The sequence below is a fragment of the Mustelus asterias genome, chromosome 7 (assembly GCF_964213995.1).
Source record: "Mustelus asterias chromosome 7, sMusAst1.hap1.1, whole genome shotgun sequence".
NCBI classification, from domain to species: Eukaryota; Metazoa; Chordata; class Chondrichthyes; order Carcharhiniformes; family Triakidae; genus Mustelus; species Mustelus asterias.
This window is the reverse complement of record NC_135807.1, coordinates 16,413,265-16,439,383: the sequence shown is the minus strand read 5'-3', so window position 1 is coordinate 16,439,383 and position 26,119 is coordinate 16,413,265. Positions and strand designations below refer to the sequence as shown.

The 26,119-nt window shown below is 44.9% G+C and overlaps 1 protein-coding gene across 2 annotated transcripts in view; it reads right to left on the bottom strand.

Annotated features, from left to right (window-relative positions):
• piezo2b (piezo-type mechanosensitive ion channel component 2b) overlaps window positions 1-26,119 on the bottom strand; it is an 825,142-nt gene that overhangs the window by 186,828 nt on the left and 612,195 nt on the right. For both annotated transcript variants that reach the window (XM_078215732.1, XM_078215730.1), the window contains exons 22-25: window positions 21,578-21,778; window positions 16,378-16,582; window positions 14,579-14,680; window positions 3,368-3,533 (exon numbers count right to left, since the gene is read on the bottom strand). In XM_078215732.1, coding sequence (XP_078071858.1) covers window positions 3,368-3,533; window positions 14,579-14,680; window positions 16,378-16,582; window positions 21,578-21,778 — 674 coding nt within the window. The remainder of the gene's footprint in view (window positions 1-3,367; window positions 3,534-14,578; window positions 14,681-16,377; window positions 16,583-21,577; window positions 21,779-26,119) is intronic.

The window sequence follows — 26,119 nt, the reverse complement described above, 5'->3', positions numbered from 1 at the left end:
TCAAGCAGACATTGCCCAAGCACTGCTTGGGTAGTGCCAGGGTAATTCTTAGGGTACCAAGGTAGTGTTGGGTGTGAGGGTGGTGCCCTGGCACTACCCTGGCATGACCCTCTTCCCTGCACTCACCTGAGCTCCCCTGGGAGGACAGCTTGCTAGGTGCAAACCTTCGGAGACCAGTTACTTTGTCTGCCATTCTGTGATCACACTGCGGGGATGGATTTTTTGATGGGGGATGATTCTGGCATATGATAATGATATGATAATTTATTACAATAAGTTTTTGACGTTGAACATCAGGAAATGCAGCCTGTTACTGATGGGAGGAGGGGACAATCACACCATGCTTTCAAGTTGACGTAAAACATCACTTTGCACTTCTCGCAATATTTATCACTCCATTGCTGAACCCACCCAACGTGAATGAGAGTTGAAAATCCCAGCCAATGTTTGCTCTCTTACCTCTCGCCATCTATCTAGATAAATAGCAGCTGTGATACTAGGAAGACTGAGGAAATTTGGCATGTCAGCTACGACTCTCACCAACTTTTACAGATGCACCATAGAAAGCATTGTGTGTGTGTGTCGGTGTGTTTGCTGAGGATTTTTTACTTCATACTTCTTGATTACAACTGTGTGTTAACCAACGTGTTAAAATAAGTTGTGTCTTATAATAAATAAATCATTCTGAGTTTATTGAAAGAAGCCTGGTGTGACACTAGTATGCCTTTAAGAATTTTTTTAAAAATCATGTTCTCTGCAGATTTTAAGCAGTTTTTTTTCATTGTTGCACCAAGCTGCCTGCTTCACAGTCCTTTTATTGCTGCTTCAATGGTTTAAATAGGTTTGTTTATTTTTACTCTAGGTTTCATGCAGTGTCTTGGATTTTACGGCCTTTTGAACTGTGAGGGGGAAGGTTGATTGACAAATCAAAGTCAGGTGGTTACTCCACAGAAGTATCCAAGGATTTACTATCAGTTTTGGTTCAGAGTCCGTAGCTGTCCGGGTTTTTAAGTTGCAGGCAGATTTTCTCTCTCGTTCTCCTTGGTATTATAGTTTTTGCTGGGTCGCTGGAAGCAGGTCATCTTGCCTTCCTGGAGTGAGAACTCTGTCTCTTGCAGTGGTTCACTGGCTAAAAGCTAGAGGCCAGAAGTGGCAATATCTCTACCTTGAGGGCTGTTGGAAGTTACAAGGCTGGGAAGTCAGAGTTTCAATTTTCCAACCAAAGGACTAAGTTCCAGCATCATGTGAGCATTCGTATTTTCTGTGCTAAATGTGTAGCAGGGGTAGGTTTTAAGGTGGTTTTGTTTGGTTGGAACATTTCATATAGTTAATAAGGTTATACAATATCATGGGTTTTTTTCATGTTTGTAATTGGTAATAATTATTAATGTATGTTAACTGTGTTCTGAAATAAACTTTGTTTGATAAAAGTTCCCTCGTGGGTCATTTGAATCATACCTGAAATGGAACATATCATGCTTACCCTAGCCAAATTCAAATTGCAAAACTTATGATCCAGGCGGACTTCATAAAACACTTTGGAGTTTCTGACCTTGAATTATAACACAGGGTTAAAGTTTCTTTTATTTTGGGTCGAACAGTAGCGAGTATAAATAATTGGTCATTTTGGTAAGTGAAATAAACTTTTAAATTAATGATGAGATCTCTATAGGGGGCTAGATAAACTGCACACTCCTTCCATCTCAGTAATAACAATTAAAATATTGATTATTTTTATTTTCTTAGTAAACTTTGAATTATTAGTTATAAAAATCAATTTGGGAATAAAGGCATTTTGGTAAACAGTTGTGAGTCATCCAATCAGATAATGGAGAGTCAGTTTATCTTCTAATTGGTTGTGAAAAGTGTTTCAACTTGAGGATGGAAGATTTTTGGCAACCGAGGCAAGAAGTGAGAGGGCAGGGCAGTTGGATGCTGGGGTCACGTGATGAAAACCCCAAAAATACATCCAATTAAAGTTGTTAACCTTATCCACTAAGCCAATTATTTTGACAACTGGGAATTAATCTCGTCAGCTCTCTTTAACTGTTCACTGGTAAGAAAAGCTACCTAAGAAAATCTAACTTACATTATTGTTTAACAATCATTAAATACTTACTTCCTTTCTAACATTTGCTTTTGGCTCTATTTTATTTTTTAGAGTGATTAACTAAAAATCTAAACAAAGTATAAACTCAAACGATTGCTGCTCCACTCATAACCCTATGGCTGTCAATGCTTGCAGTATTATCCATGTGTCCTTCTCTCTAAGATCCTCGCCACAGCAACCTATGATCATAGCTTCTATTGGACATGTTGGCCAGGCCTTTCTGCTCCTTTTCGCATCAGGTGGGTTCAGTGACAGGAGAGGAAAATATCGTGAGAAGTGCAAAGTTGCGAAAGCATGATGCGATTGTTGCACCTTGCCCTCACCATCAGTGACAGGCCGTGTTTCCCAATGTTGAATGGTGGGAACCTCATTATAATAAATGATCACATTAACAGGACCTTATGCCAGAATCATGCCCTCCTGTTAAACATCCATCCACAGCGGCATGGTGGCAGACTGACATAAAGCACAACTGGTCTCCAAAGGTGTGCACCTGGCAAGCAAACCTCCCAGGAGAGCTCAGGTGAATGTAGCACTCCGGGAGAGGGGGGGGGGGGGGGGAGAGTGTCATGCCCAGATACTAGTTTGGCACTATCCTCATGCTACACTGGCACCCACAGGCACTGCCCGGGTAGTGCCAGGAGCACCAGGTTTGTGTATGATTGATGCCCAGGCAGTGCCCAGGTAGTGCACAGGTTGTGCCAGGGAATACCTGGGTAGTGCCAGGGGTGTGTCAAAGGGCATATGGGTGAACTGCTTTGCTTGCTGTATGCTGGGGCAACCTTTAGAAATGGTGCCCTGAATCATCGAGTGTCTGAGTTGGTGGTGGGTCGGGCACATCAGAGACTGTCCTGCCAGCGATATGTTGTGAGATCAGTGCCTTCAAATTTTTTTTTTGAAGTCCCACACTATGAGACAGAGAAGGTTGTCATTCAATGCTGCTTTTTCTGCCCAACATTGGCCTTTGTTGATATTGGGGAAAATCCCGGCTGTTGTCTTTGTTAACTATATAATGTGCTTTAATTATGAACATAATTACATTTGCATACAAAATATTGTACGGAGAGAACTGTACCATGAATAAATCTCCATTAAATTTGCTGGTGATGTTTATTTTTTATGTTTAAAAATGTAATAAGTAATATTATGCTACAACAAACCCATGCCATTAAAGAAAATAAATGTGCTGGCACATGCCAGGATCAATAACTATTTCTCACTAAGTATGAAACATTACAACCAGATTTAATGCTTTACCTGCAATGAATGAAGTCTGGTACTGGGTTATGCTGACTGAATGTGGCTGCATCCAAATCTCTGCAAATCTCCACATTGTCCCCAGCAACTATCCTTACTGCAGCTCTGTTTTCATCTTCAAACACTTGCCACTGCAGCGATGCACACAGCAACATCATGAAATCATCTGAGAATGAGCACGGCTATCTTAGATTGTTATTTGACATTTTTTCTACATTTTAAACTATTTATGTCACAGAAAGAATGAGTTTCTGAATGCTTTTTCGTAACATTTAAAGATGCAATATGACATCAGTATTAAGAAAAAAACTTAGTATAGCAATCAATGTTCCTTCCCTTCTCTGAAAAGCGTACTGGCTGCGCACCTTGACCGAATGTCTTTATTTAACATGTTCCTCTTTTTCACCACACTTCCCACCACAAACAAAAGAATCAATTTTGGATTAGGATCTCACCATGTCAGAAACTATAGGCAAAAAAAAAAATTGATTGGAATGGATTGATATTCTCTGGAGTTTAGAGGAATGAGAGGTGATCTCAGTGAAATGTATAACATTTTGAAATGAGTTTGACTGGGTAGTTGCTGAAAGGTTACTTGCCCTGAGCAAAGATTCTGGAACCAGTCTCAGGATAAGGCGTTGGTTATTTAAGCCTTAGATGAGGACACATTACATGACTCAGAAGGTTGTGAATCTTTGGAATTCTATATCTAAAAGGATTGGATGGTCAGTCATTGAGTACATTCAAGGCAAAGGCTAACAAATAATTTGGCACAAAGGAAATTACGGAAGACAGAGAAACAGCAGAAAAGTAGAGCTGATGGGGAAGTTCAGCCATGATTTTAATAAATAGTGGAGCAGGATCCTGAACTGTTTGGCTCACACCAATCCTATTTCTTGCTACTCAAGCATTCCTCATCAGTATAGTAATGTGTTATGAACTGCTTGGGATATTATGGCCGGAATTTTACCAGCATGCCCGCTCCGAAGCTTGCAGAATGGAATTCGCCATTGGTCGCGGGAGGGATTTTATGAGCCTCATTGGAGCGAGGTCATAAAATACTGATCTTAATCTTTACTTTTTATTTGTTTAAAATTTTTTGCAGTTGAGTTGTATTTGCTCGGTAGGTACTGAATTGAAGACATCAGTTTTCACTTCATTTATGACTTTTAATAGCCATCAGAAAAGGGAAAGGGTAAACAATCAGTCAGGATAGGCAACAACACCTCCTCCACAATTATCCTCAACACCGGTGCCTGGAAGGCTGTATCCTCAGCCCCTTAATATACTCCTTATACACCTATGACTGTGTGGCCAAATTCTCCTCCAGCTCGATTTTCAAGTTTGCTGATGACACCACCATAGTGGGACGGATCTCAAACAATGAGGAGATGGAGTACAGGAAAGAGACCGAGAATCTGGTGAATTGGTGCAATATTAATAATCTCTCCCTCAATGTCTGTAAAATGAAGAAGATAGTCATTGACTTCAGGAAGCATAGTGGAGGACATGCTGCTGTTGCTGTCTACATCAACGGGGATGAAGTGGAAATAGTCAAAAGCTTCAAGTTTCTAGGCATCCAGATCACCAACAACCTGTCATGGTCCCTCCACGCAGATGCTGTAGTAAAGAAAACCCACCAATGCCTCTACTGTCTCAGAAGGCTAAGGAAATTTGGCATATCTGAAACGATTCTCACCAACCTTTGGTATGGCATCTGCTCTGACCAAGACCGCAAGAAACTACAAACGTTTTTTAACAAAGCCCAGTCCATCATGCAAACTAGCCTCTCATCCATTGACTCTGTCTACACTTTCGACTGCCTCAGAAAAGCAGCCAGCATAATTAAGGACCCGACGCACCCCTGACATTCTCTCTTCCACCTTCTTCCGTCAGGAAAAAGATACAAAAGTCTGAGGTCACGTAATAACCAACTCAAGAACAGCTTCCTCCCTGCTGCTGTCAGACTTTTGAATGGACTTACCTTGCATTAAGTTGATCTTTCTCTACACCCGAGCTATGACTGTAACGCTATATTCTGCAGTCTCTCGTTTCCTTCTCTATGAACGATATCGTTTGTCTATATAGCATGCAAGAAACAAAACTTTTCACTGTATGTTAATACATGTAAGAAGTCTCACAACACCAGGTTAAAGTCCAACAGATTTACTTGGTAGCACGAGCTTTCGGAGCACGGCTCCTTCATCAGGTTAGTGCAGGATTTGGTTCACAAACAGACCATATGTAGACACAAACTCAAGTACGAGATAATGGTTGGAATGCGAGTCTGAACAGATAATCAAGTCTTTACAGGTACAGACAACGCGATTGGAGAGAGGGTTAAGTGTAGGTTAAAGAGGTGTGGATTGCCTCATGCCAGGACAGTTAGTGAGATTTTGCAAGACCAGACAAGTCGTGGGGCTTACAGATAGTGTGACATGAACCCAAGATCCCGATTGAGGCCGTCCTCATGTGTGTGGAACTTAGCTATCAGTTTCTGCTCGGCGATTCTGCGTTGTCGTGTGTCTTGAAGGCAGCCTTGGAGAATGTCTACCCAAACATCAGAGGCTAAATGCCCTCGACTGCTGAAGTGTTCTCCGACAGGAAGAGAACACTCCTGCCTGGTGATTGTCAAGTGATGTCCATTCATCCATTGTCATAGAGTCTGCATGGTCTCACCAATGTACCATGCCTCGGGGCATCCTTTCCTGCAGTGTATCAGGTAGACAACGTTGGCTGAGTCGCAAGAGTATGTACCATGTACCTGGTGGATGTGTTCTCACGTGAGATGATGGCATCCGTGCTGATGATCCGGCACGTCTTGCAGAGGTGCTGTGGCAGGGTGGTGTGGTGTCATGGTCACTGTTCTCCTGAAGGCTGGGTAGTTTGCTGTGTACAATGGTCTGTTTGAGGTTGCGCGGTTGTTTGAAGGCAAGCAGTGGCGGTGTTGGGATGGCCTTGGCGAGATGTTAATCTTCATCGATGACATGTTGAAGGCTCCGGAGAAGATGTCATAGCTTCTCCACTCCGGGGAAGTACTGGACGACGAAGCCATGTTTCGCACCAAATTCACAGCTCAATATGCCAACATCTTCATGCACAGGTTCGAACAAGACCTCTTCACCGCACAGGAATTCCAACCGACGCTTTACACGAGATACATCGATGACATTTTCTTCCTTTGGACTCAATCACTGAAACAACTATCTGATTGTGGTAAACCACTGTTAGCTTATTACCTGTATATGTGACATGCCTGGACACATCCCTGCCGGCCCTACCCGAGACTCCTCCCCCCCCCCCCTGGTTCAGGTATAAAGGCGACTGCTCCCCACCCCCCTGCCTCAGTCTGGACCAGTTCATCGGGTGTGTTCCAAGTCTTTTGCTAATAAAAGCCTATTTGTTCTTGCATACAAACTAGTCTTTGCTCGATTGATGGTGCATCAATTTTATTAGCAAAAGTTTTGGGATGGAGGAGATACTAAAACCCGACAAACTCGAACCGGACCCTCAAGCTGTAGGAGCTTCTAACAGCTTCGATCACTGGCTGCGCTGTTTCAAAATTTTCCTCACCTCCTCCTCCGTCGTCCGGACCGAAACCGACAAGCTAGACATGCTCCACGCCCGGGTAAGCGATCAAGTATTCTCGATGATTAGAGACGCTGAAACTTACAAGGATGCGATCGAACTTTTAAAAGGCAAGTACAACAAACAGTCTAATGAAATCTACGCCAGACATCTTCTGGCTACTCGCAGACAACAGTCAGGAGAATCGGGTGATCAATTCCTGCGTGCATTGCGAGTACTTGGCAGGGCCTGCAACTGCAAGACCGTAACAGCCGCCCAAAACACTGAGGACTTAATCAGAGATGCCTATGTCACGGGTATCAGGTCAAACTATATCCGACAACGACTGCTGGAACAGGGTGGGCTGGACCTACAAAAGACTGTGGCGTTTGCCGACTCGTTAGAGGTGGCCTTCCGTAATCCCGAGGCCTACACCCCCGACCACGGGGGCGCATCGTGGACACCGCGGCCGCCGCCACCTCTGTATTCGGGAGGGCCGCAGGCCTACGCCACGTCCCACCAATGACCCGACCGCTGCGGCAGTCTCCGGAGGCCCGAAGTGCTACTTCTGCGGCCTGGGGAAGCACCCCCGACAACGCTGCCCGGTGAAGGATGCGATCTGCTCCGGATGTGGAAAGAAGGGCCATTACGTGAAGATATGCAGAGTGAAATTGACCTCCAAGCCCAGTAGCACCGCGTGCGACCCGCGGGGGCTGCCATCTTGGGCGCCGGTAGCCACTTGTAAGCCGTGCAGGCCGCCATCTTGGACACCATCAGCCGCGTGTGGGCCGTGCGGGCCGCCATCTTGGATGCCATCAGCCGTGTGTGGGACGTGCGGGCTGCCACCTTGGACGCCGTCAGCCGCATGCGACTACTCGCAAAATCCAACAGTGGCTTCGATTACGCTGGACCAATCCAGGCCTCACCAACTCGCAAGGTCCATGATGGACATCGCGGTAAATGGTCACATTACAAACTGTTTGTTTGGCTGTGGGAGTACGGAGAGCTTTATTCACCCGAACACAGTGAGTCGCTACGCCCTTTCAGTACTGCCAGTGAAGCAAACGATCTCCATGGCTTCAAAGTCCCACTCGGTGGATGTCCTCGGGTACTGCGTGGTGACCCTGACTGTACGGGGCACAGTGTACAAATATTTCAGGCTCCTCGTGCTGCCACAACTCTGCGCTGCCGTACTCCTGGGGCTAGATTTCCTGAGTCACCTTAAGAGCGTCATCATGGAGTATAATGGGTCTTTTCCCCCGCTCTTTGTTTGCAATCAGCAGTTCTTAGATCGCCCACCGCGCACCACCTGCAGCCTCTCGACCCTTAAAGTCGCCCCTCCCGCACTGTTTGAAAATCTCACCCCCGATTGCAAGCCCATCGCCACCAAGAGCAGACGGTACAGTGCTGGAGACAGAGCTTTTATCAGGTCCGAAGTACAACGGCTCCGAGGGGAGGGGATCATTGAGGCCAGTACCAGCCCCTGGAGAGCCCAAGTAGTAGTTGTTAAAACTGGGGAGAAACATTGCATGGTCATTGACTACAGTCAGACCATTAACTGATACATGCAGCTGGACGCGTACCCCCTTCCCCGCATATCTGACATGGTTAATCAGATTGCGCAATATCGGGTGCTCTCCACCATCAACTTAAAATCTGCATACCACCAGCTCCCTATCCGCCCGGAGGACCGCCAATATACTGCCTTCGCGGTGGATGGCCGCCTTCGGCGTCACCAACGGGGTCTCGGTTTTCCAGCGTGAGATGGACCGAATGGTAGACCAGAACGGGCTGCGGGCCACCTTCCCGTACCTGGATAACGTCACCATCTGCGGCCATGATCAGCAGGACCACGATGCCAACCTCCACAAATTTCTCCACACCGCCACATTCCTAAATCTGACCTATAATAAGGAGAAGTGCGTATTCCGCACGCACCGCCTCACCATCCTTGCTTGTGTTGTGGAAAACGGGGTCATCGGTCCTGATCCCGACCGCATGCGTCCCCTCCTGGAACTCCCCCTCCCCACCAGCCTCAAAGCACTGAGGAGATGCCTGGGCTTCTTCTTGTATTATGCCCAGTGGGTCCCCAATTATGCGGATAAAGCCCATCCGCTCATCAAATCCACCTCTTTTCCCCTGACGGCAGAGGCCCGCCAAGCCTTCGACCGCATCAAAGCAGACATCGCGAAGGCCACGATGCACGCTGTCGATGTATCCATCCCGTTCCAGGTGGAGAGCGATGCGTCTGACTTCGCCCTAGCCGCCACCCTTAACCAGGCGGGCAGACTCGTGGCCTTCTTCTCACGAACCCTCCAAGGCCCTGAAATTCGACACTCCTTTGTCGAAAAGGAGGCCCAAGCCATAGTGGAAGCTGTACGGCACTGGCGCCACTACTTAGCTGGTAAACAATACACCCTACTCACGGACCAATGGTCAGTTGCATTCATGTTTAATAACACGCAGCGGGGCAAGATCAAAAACGATAAAATATTGAGGTGGAGAATCGAGCTCTCCACCTACAATCTTATACCGGCCCGGGAAGCTCAATGAGCCCCCAGACGCCCTGTCCCGGGGAATATGTGCCAGCGCATAAATAGACCAATTGCAGACTCTCCACAACAACCTCTGCCATCCGGGGGTCACTAGGTTTTTTTCACTTCATTAAAGCCCGTAACCTGCCCTACCCCATTGAGGAAGTCAGGTCTATAACCAGACACTGCCAGGTCTGCGCAGAGTGCAAGCCGCACTTCTATCGGCCAGACAGAGCACACCTCATAAAAGCCACCCGCCCTTTCGAACACCTAAGCGTCGACTTCAAAGGCCCCCTCCCCTCTTCTGACCGCAACATATACTTCCTCAACGTCATTGACGAATATTCACGTTTCCCCTTCGCTATTCCCTGCCCGGATATGACCTCGGCCACAGTCGTCAGGGTCCTGCACAGCCTCTTCACCCTGTTCGGGTTCCCTAGCTTTTTCCATAGCGACCGGGGATCCTCCTTTATGAGTGATGAGCTGCGACAGTACCTGCTCTCCAAAGGCATAGCCTCGAGTAGGACCACCAGCTACAACCCCAGGGAGAGCGCGACAGTCTGGAAGGCCGTTTTACTAGCTCTGAGATCTAAAGGTCTTCCAGTCACCCGCTGGCAAGAGGTCTTCCCTGATGCACTACACTCGATTAGATCACTCCTTTGCACAGCTACCAATGCTACCCCTCATGAAAGAATGTTTGTTTTCCCCAGAAAGTCCTCCTCGGGGACCTCACTACCATCGTGGCTGACGTCCCCAGGCCCTGTCCTGCTCCGGAAGCACGTGAAGACCCATAAGTCGGACCCCCTGGTCGAGAGGGTCCAACTCCTCCACGCCAACCCCCAATACGCCTATGTGGCGTACCCCGACGGGCGGGAGGACACGATCTCTATTCGAGACCTGGCACCCGCAGGTGTCCCAGGGATCACTATGACCCACAACCCCAACCCCCAACGTTGTCCATACAGCACCAGTGTCACAGCACCCTCCCCTAGCCCCCGTATACAGCACACCTGAGCCCCAGGAGCCGCCACCACGCACCCGACAATCTGAAGAGACTACAGACGACTCGAGCGACTACGACCTGGCGCCTGAACCAACACTGCGGCCACCTGAACCGACACCACAACCGGCACTACGGCGGTCGCAGCAGCAGATCAAGCCCCCAGAGAGACTAAATTTGTAATTCTGTAAATATCGTTCCACCCACCTCACCCCCGCCGGACTCTTTTTTAAACAAGGGGTGAATGTGGTAAACCACTGTTAGCTTATTACCTGTATATGTGACATGCCTGGACACATCCCTGCCGGCCCTACCCGAGACCCCTCCCCCCCCGGTCCAGGTATAAAGGCGACTGCTCCCCACCCCCCAGCCTCAGTCTGGACCAGTTCATTGGCATGGGTATGCTCCAAGTCTTTTGCTAATACAACCCTATTTGTTCTTGCATACAAACTAGTCTTTGCTCGACTGATGGTGCATCACTGATGACATCAATCAGTTCCATCCCACCATCAGACTCACCATGGACTACTCTCCAGAATCGGTTGCATTCTTGGACACACACATCCCCATCAAAGACGGTCACCTCGGCACTTCACTGTACCGCAAGCCCACAGATAACCTCACGATCCTCCACTTCTCCAGCTTCCACCCTAAACACATTAAAGAAGCCATCCCCTGTGGACAAGCTCTCCATATACACAGGATCTGCTCAGATGAGGAGGATCGCAACAGACACCTGCAGACACTGAAAGACGCCCTCATAAGAACAGGATATGGTGCTCGACTCATCGATCGACAGTTCCGACGCGTCACGGCGAAAGACGGCACCAACCTCCTCAGAAAACAAACAGAGGACACGACGGACAGTGTACCCTTTGTCATCCAGTACTTCCCCGGAGCGGAGAAGCTACAGCATCTTCTCCGGAGCCTTCAGCCTCTGATCTTTGGGTAAGCGTTCTCCAAGGCGGCCTTCAAGACACAACGCAGAATCGCCAAGCAGAAACTGATGGCCAAGTTCCGCACACATGATGACAACCTCAACCGGGATCTTGGGTTGACGTCACACTATCTGTAACCTCCACGACTTGCCTGGGCTTGCAAAATCTCACTAACTGTCCTGGCTTGAGACAATTCACACCTCTTTAACCTGTGCTTAACCCTCTCTCCAATCGCATTGTCTGTACCTGTAAAGACGTGATTACCTGTTAAGACTCGCATCCAACCATTATTTTGTAATTGTGTTTGTGTCTATGCCCTGTTTGTAAACCAAATCCTGATGAAGGAGCAGTGTTCCAAAAGCTCGTGCTACCAAATAAATCTGTTGGACTTTAACCTGGTGTTGTGAGACTTCTTACTGTGCCTACCCCAGTCAAACGCCGGCATCTCCACATCATCGTTAAGACATGTGACAATAATAAATCAAATCAAATGAAATCAAATCTTTCTTCCCTGCTGCCTTTGGACTTTTGAATGGGCCTACCTTATACTAAATTGATTTTTCTCTACCTCCTAGCTATGATTTTTGATTTGATTTGATTTATTATTGTCACATGTATTAACATACAGTGAAAAGTATTGTTTCTTGCACGTTATACAAACAAAACATACCGTTCATAGAGAAGGAAACGAGAGAGTGCAGAATGTAGTGTTACAGTCATAGCTAGGGTGTAGAGAAAGATCAACTTAATGCAAGATAAGTCCATTCAAAAGTCTGACAGCAGCAGGGAAGAAGCTGTTCTTGAGTCGGTTGGTACGTGACCTCAGACGTTTGTATCATTTTCCTGACGGAAGAAGGTGGAAGAGAGAATGTCCGGGGTACGTCGGGTCCTTAATTATGCTGGCTGTTTTGCCAAGGCAGCAGCAAGTGTAGACAGTGTCAATGGATGGGAGGCTGGTTTGCGTGATGGATTGGGCTACATTCACGACCTTTTGTAGTTCCTTGTGGTCTTGGGCAGAGCAGGAGCCGTACCAAGCTGTGATACAACCAGAGAGAATGCTTTCTACGGTGCATCTGTAAAATTTGGTGAGAGTCGTAGCTGACATGCCAAATTTCCTTAGTCTTCAGAGAAAGTAGAGGTGTTGGTGGACTTTCTTAACTATAGTGTCAGCATGGGGGGACCAGGACAGGTTGTTGGTGATCTGGACACCTAAAAACTTGAAGCTCTCGACCCTTTCTACTTTGGCCCCATTGATGTAGACACGGGCATGTTCTCTTTTATGCTTCTTGAAGTCGATGACAATCTCCTTCGTTTTGTTGACATTGAGGGAGAGATTGTTGTTGTTGCACCAGTTCACCAGATTCTCTATCCTATTCCTGTACTCTGTCTCATCATTGTTTGAGATCCGACCCACTACGGTGGTGTCATCGGCAAACTTGAAAATCAAATTGGAGGGGAATTTGGTCACATAGTCATAGATGTATAAGGAGTATAGTATGGGTCTGAGAACACAGCCTTGTGGGGCACCGGTGTTGAGGATGATTGTGGAGGAGGTGTTGTTGCCTATCCTTACTGATTGTGTCTGTGAGTTGGGAACTCTGACAGTAACTCTGACTGTAACACTACATTCTGCACCCTCTCCTTTCCATCTCTATGAATGTTATGCGTTGTCTGTATAGCATGCAAGAAACAATACTTTTCACCGTCTACCAATACATGTAACAATAATAAATCAAATCAAAAACTTCATCTGGTCTTCCTGACAGTATAATTATGCACAGTTAGACACTCTAATAAAGGCCACTGGCATCAATATCTGTTACATGTATTGTCAAATAATATTTGTGGGTATCAGCTAGAAAGTTACTTTTGGACATTACACAATAAATGCGAGTCTTTCTATAACTTGATCTGCTTTTCACAAATTATAAATAGAAAGAATGAGGTGTCAATCTAGTGGTGAAAAGAGGCAGAAATGCAAACTTTCTCATTGAATTGATTAGTCAATCATAGATATTCTTATGGGACTATTTTCAAAATGCTGTGTTATTTGTGGTTGTAAACATAGTTATGCATCCCTTTCAAAAACAATTTTTCAGCATGAAGCAAGATTGCATTTCATTTAGGAGAATGAAACAATTGTTAGCTGAGCTGTCACACCCATTTCTGTGCTTTGGCATGGATGCTAACTAGAAAAGATAAAGGCCGGGATATTCCTGCCCCATTGTGGCGGGACTGCCATAGAAGAATCAGCAGCCCAGAAATGTCCATAGACTTTTGGTGGGACTGGATGATCCCGGTGTCAAGCAGGGCTGGAAAATCCCACCCAATGTTTTTAAATTATTGGGAACAGAAATTTCTTAAAGGGGCTAATATTAGATTGTGAAGAAGGATGTTCCTAGAAATCCCCAAACATTACCATTTCTCAGCGATCTTATATGCATCCTATTGAATTATTTCAGTTGTTGAAAAAGTAAAAATTTCAATTTCCACAACTTGAACAGAAATATTTAAATATCATGGATGAGATTCTCCAGCCTCCCAGCCGCATGTTTCCCGCCAGGCGTGCTATACAGACAATGCATAACGTTCATAGAGATGGAAAGGAGTGGCGGGATTCTCATGTCTTGCCACTGTCAATGGGAATTCCAGTCAAAGTGTGCTTTACGAAGCAATTGCAGCTAATAGAAGTAAAATAAACTTCTACTTGACCGTTGATTTGTCCATTTCGAAATTAACTGGAATTTGAGACAGTTGTGGTGGTTTAGATTTAGCCTCATGACTTGACCAGGTTTATGCTATTTTATGATACAATACTATCATAACATGTCATCAATATTTTCAGCATTGTTAAAAGAATATTAAAGCTATGATCATTTGGTTGGCTACTTTGCTATAAATTAGCAAAATGTGTTAAACATAAATTCAAACTAGCATTTGCACAATAAACATTTCAAAATATTTGTTCAAGGAGTTGAATTTAGATTTTATCATCATGCATGAAAGCTGGTTATGCATGAATGCACAAGAGGAAGAAGCTATGAAACAAAACAGTAGGTATATTAGTGCTCTGTCTTGCTATTGTATTCTAAGTAACACCAACCAGATTTATGTTGTATTTGTGAATTAAATCCCTAATACTAATGATAGTTAAAACATTTCCTGTACTCACATATAAGAAACATTGGATTTGGATTTGTGATGAAGTCTGGAAAGTACAACCACTTAATAAAGTTTGAGTCGATTTTGGCACTGGCATATCTCCATGGATAGTCTGCAATACAATAAAAGTACTGTGAGACATTTTGATCGCTATTTATTTGGACAATGGAACACTTCTGTTTGGTAAATAATCACTGACTGCTATCTGAAAAGAATAAGAAAAATGACAAAAATTACATTATTTCTACTTCAGCTGTGAATGCAGGGAGGTATATTGCCCAAAATGTTGTACATGGTTCTCCTATCAGGTTTGTTATTTTAAAGCAAGACTCAAAAGTAAGTCTGTTTCATATTTAAAGGGAAACCTGTCCCCCTCCCTTTATAGCTAATACTAAAGAGAAACAATCACAGCAGCCAATACAGAAGGTGAAGTCACGTGGGATCCATGGTGAGTTGGAATAATGGATACAGAACTGGCTAAGAAGACAAAGGGTAGCAGCGGAAGAGTGTTTTTCTGTGACCAGTGCTATTCCGCAGGGATCAGTGTTGGGACGCCTGTTGTTTGCAATATCTATAAATGAGTTGGTGGAGAATGTAGGTGGTATGATTAGTAAGCTTGTGGAAGACACAAATATTGGGGGAGCTGTGGAAAGTAAGGAGGATTGCCAGAGGATACAGCAGGATATAGATAGGCCAGAGACTTGGGCGGAGAAATGGCTGTTGGAATTTAATCTGGTCAAATGCGAGGTGATGCATTTTGGAAGGTCTACTGCAGGAAGGAGGTAGACAGTAAATGGAAGAACTTTTAGAAGCTTTAACATACAGAGGGATCTAGGTGTACAAGTCCATAGTTCCTTGAAAGTGGCAACACAAGTGGTTAAGTTGGTCAAGAAGGCGTATGGCATGCTTGCCTTCATCAATCAGGACTCAGAGCATAAAAATGTTGCAGCTGTATAGAACATTAGTTAGACCACATTTGGAAAATTGCGTACAGTTCTGGTCATCACACTACCGGAAGGATGTGGAGGCCTTGGAAAGGGTACAGAAAAGATTCACCAGGGTTGTTGCCTGATTTGGAGGCTATTAGCTATGAGGAGAGATTGGACAAACTTGTTTTCACTTGAACGTCAGAGGCTGAGTGGCGACCTGATAGAAGTTTACAAAATTATGAGGGTTGGATAGAAGGGATGGTCAGAGTCTTTTTCACAGGGTAGAAATGTCAATTATTAGGGGACACAGGTTTAAGGTAAAAGGGGAAAAGTTTAAAGGAGATGTGGAAGGTGGGCTTTTTACACAGACGGTAGTAAGTGCCTGGAATGTGTTGTCAGAGGAGGCGATGGAAGCAGATACAATAGCAATATTTAAGAGGCATCTTGACAGATACATGAATAGGCAGGGAGTAGAGGGAAATGGACCACATAGAGGCAAAAGGTCTTTAGTTTAGAAAGACGTCTTGTGTCAGTTCAGCCTTAGTGGGCTGAAGTGCCTGTCCCTATGCTGTACTGTTCTTTGGAGCACACTAGAAGTGAATAGTTGTAAATTCATCTGCTTAAGCACAAACAGAATTTGTGCATTTTAATCAACAGTAAAAACATGAGTAAAGATGAAGAAAGTGTTCACATTATCAAAATCAATAATATTAATTTCTATTCATCATTACCCCCTGACTGCTGACTTTTCATTACTATTTTGTGCCAATGTGACACAGGTTGCTTGATACTTAAATTAAATCAAAGAAAGATCAAGTCATCATTGTCAAAATTCAAATTTACTGATATTCAAATAATTTTTAAAATGCAGCACATGTACCTTTACAGGCAGCAGGTGGGATGCCAATACAAAGTAGATACTGAAAGGTCAAAATGCATGCGAGGAAACAGCAATATTTAGGCCAGAGTTCTGCAATGGCTTTTCTGCGGCGTCGGTAGAGTAATGCAAATAACCAAAGGGCATGAAGCATAGCATACAGATCCATCCGTTGACCAATCACATTGATAGTCATCAAAAAACATATCTGCGGGAAATATGAATGAATAGAAATTGTATCAGTCAGGAAAAGACAGAGAATGCCGAACGAGCGAAAAAACGAGAGAGTTACTTAGAATCTTAGAAATCTTAGAAATCCTACAGCACAGAAAGAGGCCATTCGGCCCATCGAGTCTGCACCGACCACAATCCCACCCAGGCCCTACCCCCATATCCCTACATATTTACCCACTAATCCCTCTAACCTACGCATCCCAGGACACTAAGGGCAATTTTTTAGCATGGCCAATCAACCTAACCTGCACATCTTTGGACTGTGGGAGGAAACCGGAGCACCCGGAGGAAACCCACGCAGACACAAGGAGAATGTGCAAACTCCACACAGACAGTGACCTGAGCCGGGAATCGAACCCAGGTCCCTGGAGCTGTGAAGCAGCAGTGCTAACAGCAGTTACAGATCTGTTTTTTGGGCGAGTTTGAAAAGGCAAACGTCTGGCACTTAGTGAAAAAAAGTGGCAGGATGCGATTCTCGCCAGTAGGGGATGGAGGGGTGGTGGAGCCTCAGCTTGTCAGGGAAGCCAGCTGCTGAGCTCTAGGGGCGCCATTATGTAAGTGCCCCAATCTCTCAGTACTGGGGGATCTCCTGCTGCCCCACGTACATCAGGAACCCCCCACCCCATCCCCCACCACGGACATCGGGACCCCCCCCCCCCATGGACATCAGGACCGGCCCCCTCCCACGGACATCAGGACCCCCCTCCACGGACATCGCCACACCCAACCCCTGCCACTGATCTTCCCCCCTGAGAGTTCCCTCCCTCCCTGATCACCGATCGCCCACTCTGCAGAATTCCCTCCTTCCCTCCTCTCCTACCAATCGCTTGCCTGGCAGAGTTCCCCTTTTCCCTCCCACCCTGGCAGAGTTTTTCCCCCCCCATCCCGGCAGAGCTCCCTGCTTGTCTTCCCCCCTTATCATAGTTCTGTCTCACTCTGGCTCTGCCCCCTTAACACTTCACCTGGCACAGTTGTGGTGTCCAGTGAGCAGTGCCATGGTCCCAGGCAGGTACTGTCAGGTTGGCACTGTTCCATGGGCACTGCCCGACCCTGCCCTTGAACACCTGGGGACTTCAATGGCCACTGATCTCCTAGCGAGGTCATCACATCTAGTCCCTGTTAATGAGGGCCATACGTGATTCTTGTCGGGGAAAACTTCAGAGAGTGAACCTAGACGATAGTGTCCGGGACTCCTTAATGACATTCATGGGCGTGAAGCCAATTTCGCCTACAAAACAGTGCCGGTATAATCGGGGGAGGTGAAAAATGATCTTTCACCTCCAGCCCGATCTTACCACCTCATCTTGCCGAAGGTCAGGTGGAACAAGGTCGTAGATCGTGCCCACAGAATCAGGAAGAAGAATTCTGAATTCAACTTCCAACATTTATATTTTGTTTAAAATAAACGACATCTTAAAAGGTCCAAATTTTGGGTATAGTTTGAGCAGAGGTTACAACCCAATTTTAGTAAGTTTTTATTTATTTTATGATTAAAAATGAGTGGAATTGCACCCCCAATGAGAGCTGTTATCACTACATGGCAGAGGCTGGATTGGCAGAGTTAGTTATTCATCTGCTGATAGAAAAGTTCCTATAATAATAAAAACACAATGGGCAGAATTGTTTGGAGATACCAGGTTCACCTGCCACAGGTGCTGAGAGACCCACATTGCTCACTGGGTTGTAACTTCTGCCCAAAATTTGGACCTTCTAATAAATGGTTTTATTTTAAGGAAAATGTAAACGTTAAAAGTTGAATCAGGAGGTTGAGAGGAGAGTGACAGACCATTCCCCATGATCAAGATACAGTGGGTGGACATTCCACCTACTGAGATCTGCCGACCAATCAGAGGCTGGTGAGCTGTTTTGTTCAGCAGTACAGCCAGAGAGGCACTAGTTGCTGCAAGTAAGACTCCTACCAGCAGATGGTGGTGCACATTTTGCAAAATACTGGGGCCTACGCCCTCACCGGGCCTGGGCCCAAGCAAATATTTTCTGTAGCATTTAATTCAAGGCTGTATCTGTGTGTTTTGATCTGATTGGCCAGCTGCCCCTGGCCTGTTGATAGCACATGAAATGGGTCTAAACGAAACACAACACGAGAGTATTAACAGTTTAAAAAGGTATAAAGTATGCAGGGATAAAGTGGGGATGCTTTCGTTTGTACACCTAAACAAAAGAAGAGGGGATGCTTTGCAACATGGACGAGATCTGGTTTATAATTAACCTGCTCATGAGAAACAAATGATTAACTAAGTAGTATTATGACTAGGTGAGAAGCAGTGAACTGGCTCCCCTCTATTCAATTGCCTCAGTTGGTCACAACAAAGAGTTAAGATTCTTTTCGATGAAGGTGTGCCTTTTCTGAATCCAAATGTATTCAACTATTTATGCAGTGAGCAATAAGGAGTCAATCAAACAAGCTTTTCTTGAAGTAAAGATGCTGATTCTCAGCTGACCATCCTTAAAATTTTACCCTATGTTTGTGGTGGGAGCGGGAACCCTGAGGGACTCCTGCTGTAAGTGAGATGGGTGAGCATGCCCAATCGTGTGCTGCGCATCTAATAAATTATGCATCTGAGGGTTTGATGCTGATTCATGTGGTAAGGCGAGCAGGAAGTTGCTGTCATATCTGGGCACTATATTTAAAAGGCACCCGGACATTCATTTATGCATCATGCCAGGACTCTGCAACATTGACATGTCTCCCAGGAAGAAGCAGGCATCAGCCACCAGTCTAATGTTCAGCGACACCTCACTGGGGACTCTCCTACAGGCTGGTTCCCTGGACGGGAGGAGAACATCATGCCTTCAACAACATTCAGTTGCACTCATTTGATATCAATTGCGCTCAAAAGCAATTAATTAGCTATCCTTTAATATTGTAAGTAATGTAACTGACATCAATGCCATCAATTGTCCGAAATTGCACTGCTGATTCTGAATATCCATAGCTTCATACATCTTAAACTGAGTTAACTTTAAAAAGAGAAGACTCAGTTTTAACATAGTTTTTTAACAAACTATTTTCTGCTTTTTTCCTAATTTATATTGCAACAACACCCCACCATTACCCTCCCCCACCCTGCACCACACTCCCACCCTCAAAGATTGCAACAGTTTTCTCACCACCACAACCGCCCCGAGAGAAATCTTCTCCCCCAACAACCCCTCAAGGTATTTTCTTCCACAACAGAACCCCACATCTGACACTAAGTGCAGCAGTTCTCTCCCCCCATCTTCCCTTCCCTTCTACTTTTGTCTTCCCCCTCACATTCTCTCCCCTCTCCCTTTCTCCTCCTCTCCCTGTCCCCCTCTCTCCCCCATCCCTCCCCCTACCTCTCCCCTCCCCTTTTTCTCCCTTCCCCCTCTCAGCCCACCCCCACTCTCCCTTTACCACCTTTCACTCTATTCCCACACATTCATTCCCCCTTCCCCGTCTCACCCCCCTCCTGTCTCTTGCTGCCACTACCCCTTTCCATCTCTCTTTTCCGCTCCCTCTTTCTCTCTTCCTCCTCCCCCTCTCTATCCCCCTCAACTCCAACCCCCTTCCCCTAACCAGAGCTCAGGTTACAGGGCTGGCTGGAATTGGAAGTGATTGTGGTGGGCACTTATGCAGTTTTGAACTGACATTGGGCACAGGGGGTGTCAGGTCAATCCACATCCAACAACATGCTCTGAAAGCTCTGCTCATATTTTGAAATCTGTGATAAGTTGTACCACAGTAGCTGAGACAATCCACACCATTCTAAAACAATCAACAAGATTCAAAATAAAATAATCCAGGTATTCTTAAAAAAAAAAGGCAGTTTGCCTCATCTCTCAATGCTAACAGATCCTTCAAAAAATTCCAGGAGCTGGATCCTTCGGCAAAAAATAATCATGCCTTCCTTGGGCCATGTCTTAATGTCCATCTGTGTCTTAAGTTTGTTGAAATCCATTTATTAGTTTTTGAGATATGTTGTTTACAAACAGACTGAACAAATAGGGGTGAAAACATTACTTCCACCCACTTTCAGTGGGTGGAGGTAATAATTTTCAATAGAGAATTGGATAAATACAAGAAGGGAAAGAATGTTCAGATCTATTGGGAAAGGGATAGCTTGGATAATTCTTTCAAATAACCTGAACACGCATGATGGTTCAAATGCCCTCTTGGAGATTTTCCCATATGGGACCAATTAAGAGAATAGCTGTCAGGTTCCTGAGACTGCAGGACCAATTAGCGAGCCTGCAGCCTTGGAAGCACATCCTGCTCGGCACTGCAGGATGTGGATTGTGACAGCACCTCCATCTTGAAGTGCCCTCTGAATAGCTATTTACTTTAATAAAATAAATGGCAGCCATCAGCAATTAGGCAACCCTGTTAAGAGTAAACTCATCCACAGGCTGGCTGACAGCCACAGGTGTGGCCATCTGATGGTGAGGTTACAGTTGTGTGGGAACGGGAGTTAGAACAGGGCAGGCCAGGCACTGGCAACATGCCTCCAGGCACCTGTGGAACTTGACCCTCATTGTGGACCTATCCACTATTTGGAAGATCCTGTACCCAGTCAACCTAAATTTATTCAAATCCACTTTTGAGGATGGCCATTGCTGGTGATGACCTGCCTCAAGCAAGAGTGCCAAAAGGTGGGAATGCATCAGACCATTAACCCGGTGAAACGTTTAGTGACTTTCCTCTCCGTTCCACCTTCAAGCCTGCCCAATTCCGTGCTGTAACATTGTACTATTTTATAAGAAACTGAGCAGCACAGAGATTCAAGGGCAATTAGGGATAGGCAATACTCCCGTAAAAGAATATTAAAACTCAAACCAGTAATTCCCAACAGTGTGACGCTGTGCTGTCTTAATACTCTGCAATTTATTTCCAATCATTGACATTTTTAATATACTACTTTGTTGCTTTGAATATTTGATTACTGCAGTAGATAAGTAGGATTTTAGTTAAAATCTATATGGTGCATACCTCCAGCCCAAACTTGTAGAAGAAATAATTTATGAAATACTTGGCACAGTTCACCAGTCCATTATCCAAATGTTGCCTTGTGATGTCATGAAAGATGGTTTTCGTTACTGGAGGTGGAAGGTTATTATGGAGCCTAAAGTACTCCTGATGACGATATATTGTCACTTCAAATGCTAAAACAGCAAGAATCAACAGGTTGTTCTAAAAAAGAGAGAAAAAACATACATTTGTTCTGCTTGAAATTTCTGAAGATATAATATTCTGCACTAATTCTGACAATACTTAAAATTTGCAGACATTCCAGAAAGTCAGAAGGTAGTTCTGGTATCTATGTTCACATAATGCATTATTTCAAAGTGCAGTTACTGTTATATAGGTAAATATAGAAGTGACATTGTGATCAGCAAGCGTCCAGAAAGAACAATGAAATAAATATTTCATCTATTTTAGTTGAGCAAGAATAGTAACACTGAATCTTTGACATGTAGCTGAACAGTTAGACAGAATCTTGTAAGCTAAAAGAACAGTGGATGAGAAAACCAGAGCGATCCGTGCTGCTCTATCCGGCGCAGACCGGACCACAATTGTCCCACACTTCATCATTTGTTGGGAGAGTGGTGAGTTGTGTGCTGGTTCTGGAAGGGGTGGGGCCTAAACACGCCAGTGAGCCTGGCTGCAAAGCGTTTGGGAGCTGTTTTGAAAGGGCGTCCTGATCTCACAGTTCACTGGAAGACCACCGCCCTCTCTCCATGGACATCGGCCCACTCTCCCCATCAACAGTATGTTTCCCCACCACTTCCCAGCATTGGGGCATTCGGGTCCTCCCAATGGGACCCCCTTCATGATTCCCGACATGCCCCCCATTAATGACCCAGGACATGACCCCCCTTCATGTCCCATGAATTCATGTCACCCCCCCTTTGTGCCCCTGTCATTGCCCCCCCCCCCATCATAGTCCCCCCCATCATGACCCGGACAGGGGTCAACTGCTGCTGGCACACTGGCCGTGCCCACCTGACAGTGCCCAACAGGCATTGCCAATGTGGCAGTTGGGCACTGCCCAGTCATTTCTCCGATCACCCGGGGGCTTCAATGGCCTCTGAGTCCCCTGGCGTGGTCATCACACCTGGTCTCTACTAGTGAAGACCAAAAGTGATATTCAGATTCCAGAAGTGATTATTGCTGGATTCACGTGTGCCTGAGGGTCGGAAGATCCTGGGAGCTGGAAGAATGCAGTGTCGAACAGGCTAAACATATTTAAATGCTACTTTAAATATGTTAGTTGACCTCTTACCCTTTCTGGGCAGGATCCGGTTTGCACCTGTAGAAGGGACTGGGCCAATTGCAAACATTTTCGCGCTGGGTGCAAAACCTGTTTTTAGGCGCACAATTTTTTGTGATCTGCGCCAGGCACGCAAGGACGGAGAGTCGTCCCCAGTATCCCTCTTAATGTTAATATTAGGCCTTCATATGCTGGAGTGGAGTTTGAAGCCATAAGTTCCTGAATTTAAGAAGTCATATAGTAATTAACATCAATTCTGACAGTTAGTCGCCATACTCCGGCACCTATTCAGGTACACTGAGGGAGTATTTAGCATGGCCAATGCACCTAACCAGCATGTTTTTTGGACTGTGGGAGGAAACTGGTGCACCCAGAGGAATTCCATGCAGAGACGGGGAGAACGTGCAGACTTCATACAAACAGTGACCCAAGCCGGGAATTGAACCCAGGTCCCTGGCAGTGTGAAACAGCAGTGCTAACCACTGTGCCACCATGCCGGACCATTTGCAAATGAAATGGGTTTTGTCATGGCTCTTTAACTCAACCATGTCATGAGCATCTTGTTTTCACATTCTCTGCCAATCAGAGGAGGTAGGCAGATGGTGTGGAAAATATATCAAAAAGCATGCTTTGTGAAGAAGACCTGTGACCTACAGTCTCTTATGTATTCAAGACAGCAGCTAGTCATTTTTGTTTTTTGAAGCCTTCTCAACCTATTTATTTATTTATCCATGCGTGGGACATGGGCGTTGCTGGCTGGCCAGCATTTATTGCCCATCCCTAGTGCCCGAGGACAGCTGAGAGTCAATCACATTGCTGTGGATCTGGAGTCACATGTTGGCCAGACCAGGTAAAGATGACAGACTTCCTTCCCTAAAGGACATTAGTGAACCAGATGGATTTACCCAACAATCGACAATGGGTTCATGGTCATCAGTAGATCCTGAATTCCAGATATTGTTATTGAGTTCAAATTCCATGATCTGCCATGGCGGGATTTGAACCCGGGTTCCCAGAACATTAGCTGGGTTTCTGGATTAACAGTCTAGTGAAAAAACCACTGCGCCATTGATTACTGAAGCACTGGTAAGTTTTTATTTCAAGTCTATATGCTACGTACTTTCAACCCAAACTTGTAGATGTAGTTTAAAGTACATCATGGCACAGTTCACCAGATCATTATCCAGGTGTTGCCTTGTAATATCAGAGAAGATGGTTTTGAAAATGGAAGTGAGAGACGAGTATGGAGCCTAAAGACTTCTGATTGACGGGGTGCAGACCTTTTGAGTAGGAACCCTGCTTCATAAGGCCAAATTCTAGGGAAGCAGGTGGGTGTATTGGAGGATTAAGAGAGTTTATAGTGGGAGCTTATGGATTGCACACAGCAGGTACACTTCAATATTAATGAATTAGCTGTAAAATAGCTGAAGATGACCTTCCATGCACCTGAGCCTCCTGAGGCACTGGTTGAGAGAGCTGATCCTCTACCTGTAGTCCCTTTGTTGGGGTATTTCCTCCTCCCAGATGGATCTTTCTGTCTATCTCATCTGTCCGTGAGGGGCTTGCAGCTGAGGAAAAGGCTGTTTGGTGTTGCTGCTGCTCCCATGCCATGCTGAAGGCTGGTGTATTTGATTGAATTGCTGAACAGGTGAAGTTCCTTTCACAGAGTTGGCAATCACCTATCCAACAGTATAAACTATCTCAATGATTCTGGCTGGAGCTCTTCAATCTAACTAATCAAAACCTTCCCAACTTGTCAATTTCACTGAAAAAGCTCTTCTAGCTGTGATCCTAATGAGTTGCTAACAGGTCAGGAAACAGGTTTCACAGCTGAGAAATCCAGTACTCAAGGCTAAAGAATTGGCTTCTTAACAACCTCAACAATGACTTAAATACTCAACCAACAAATCAAAGAGCATTTCCTGATCTCCTTCAATCTTGCCCTTGGAAAAGCAGAAGAGGGCAGGATTATATTGAGTACTCGACCAGACATCAGTTTCTGAGATTTTTCCACCCCTCTCGCCCCTGAACCCACCTCCAATGGCCCGGAAAAGTAATGTTGTTATTGTTTCTTGGAAGTACATTAAAGCAGACCCATGATAACTGTTTGCTCTTGGGGTCTAACCAGTCCTACTATGGCCAGAAGCACAGTTCCTAATGTTTGCAGTAAATTACTGAAAATTAATTAAGTGGTGTATTGTGCAAATTCTTGTGATATTGTTAGAGAAATGATACCAGATCTAATTTTTTGCATCTCCGCTTCCCTCCCCTCAAATTGCTTTTAAGTGTTTCAGAAGATGAACTCCACATTGAAATTTGTCTTTACAGGGATCTAGGATTTAGAAGAATAAGAGAGGTGATCTTATTGAAACTTACAAAATTTGGAAAGAGCTAGACAGGGTAGATGCAGAATGTTTCTTCTGGTTGGCGTTCTAGAACCAGGGGTCACAGTCTCGGAATAAATGCAAACCACTTACAATTGAGATGAGAAGAAATTTCTTTACTCAGAGGGTAGTAAATCTTTGGAATTCTAGATATTAATGACATCAAGAGATATGGGGAATTGCAAGGGAAAATGGCATTGAGGTAGATAATCACCCATGATCCAGTTGAATGTCAGAGCAGGTTCAAGAGGCTGAATGGTCTATTCCTGCTCCTATGTTCCTATATATGTGCTTATGGAGTGCCCCAGAAATGAGAATACTAAATCAAATTTCATTTGAGATTTTTAAAATATAGTTTGCGTATTTACATTTGTTTTATCCTGTGATTTCGCTGCCCCTAAAGAAGCATAAAGCTTATTCTTCACTTAGAGTCATTTAATTAAAATAATCTAATGAATAATGAATAATGAATAAAACACCAAATTACTTCTTTCTTAATTTAATTTACGTGATCATTTGGTTTCAGCTTGAAAAAACAAGCAAATTATTTGGAGCACGTACCAACACAAAAGCAAAATAATGTGGATGCTGGAAATCTGAGGTAAGAACAGAAAATGCTAGAAATCATGAAGAATTTGCCTAAGACGGAGTAGACCAGGGAGAATTTTTTCAGTGCTAAATGCCAAATTGATTAAATAGTTATCTGATGCGACAGTGCCAGTCTATCAATTTCTTTGGCTCACAATATTTGTTGTAATTAGCATGGTGACATCATATAAACATTCTGCATTGGTATATTTTGTAAACCTGAGTCAAATGTGAAAAATCAGGGCTTAATCACAAACACTTTATGCAACAATCATAATTTTCACTGAT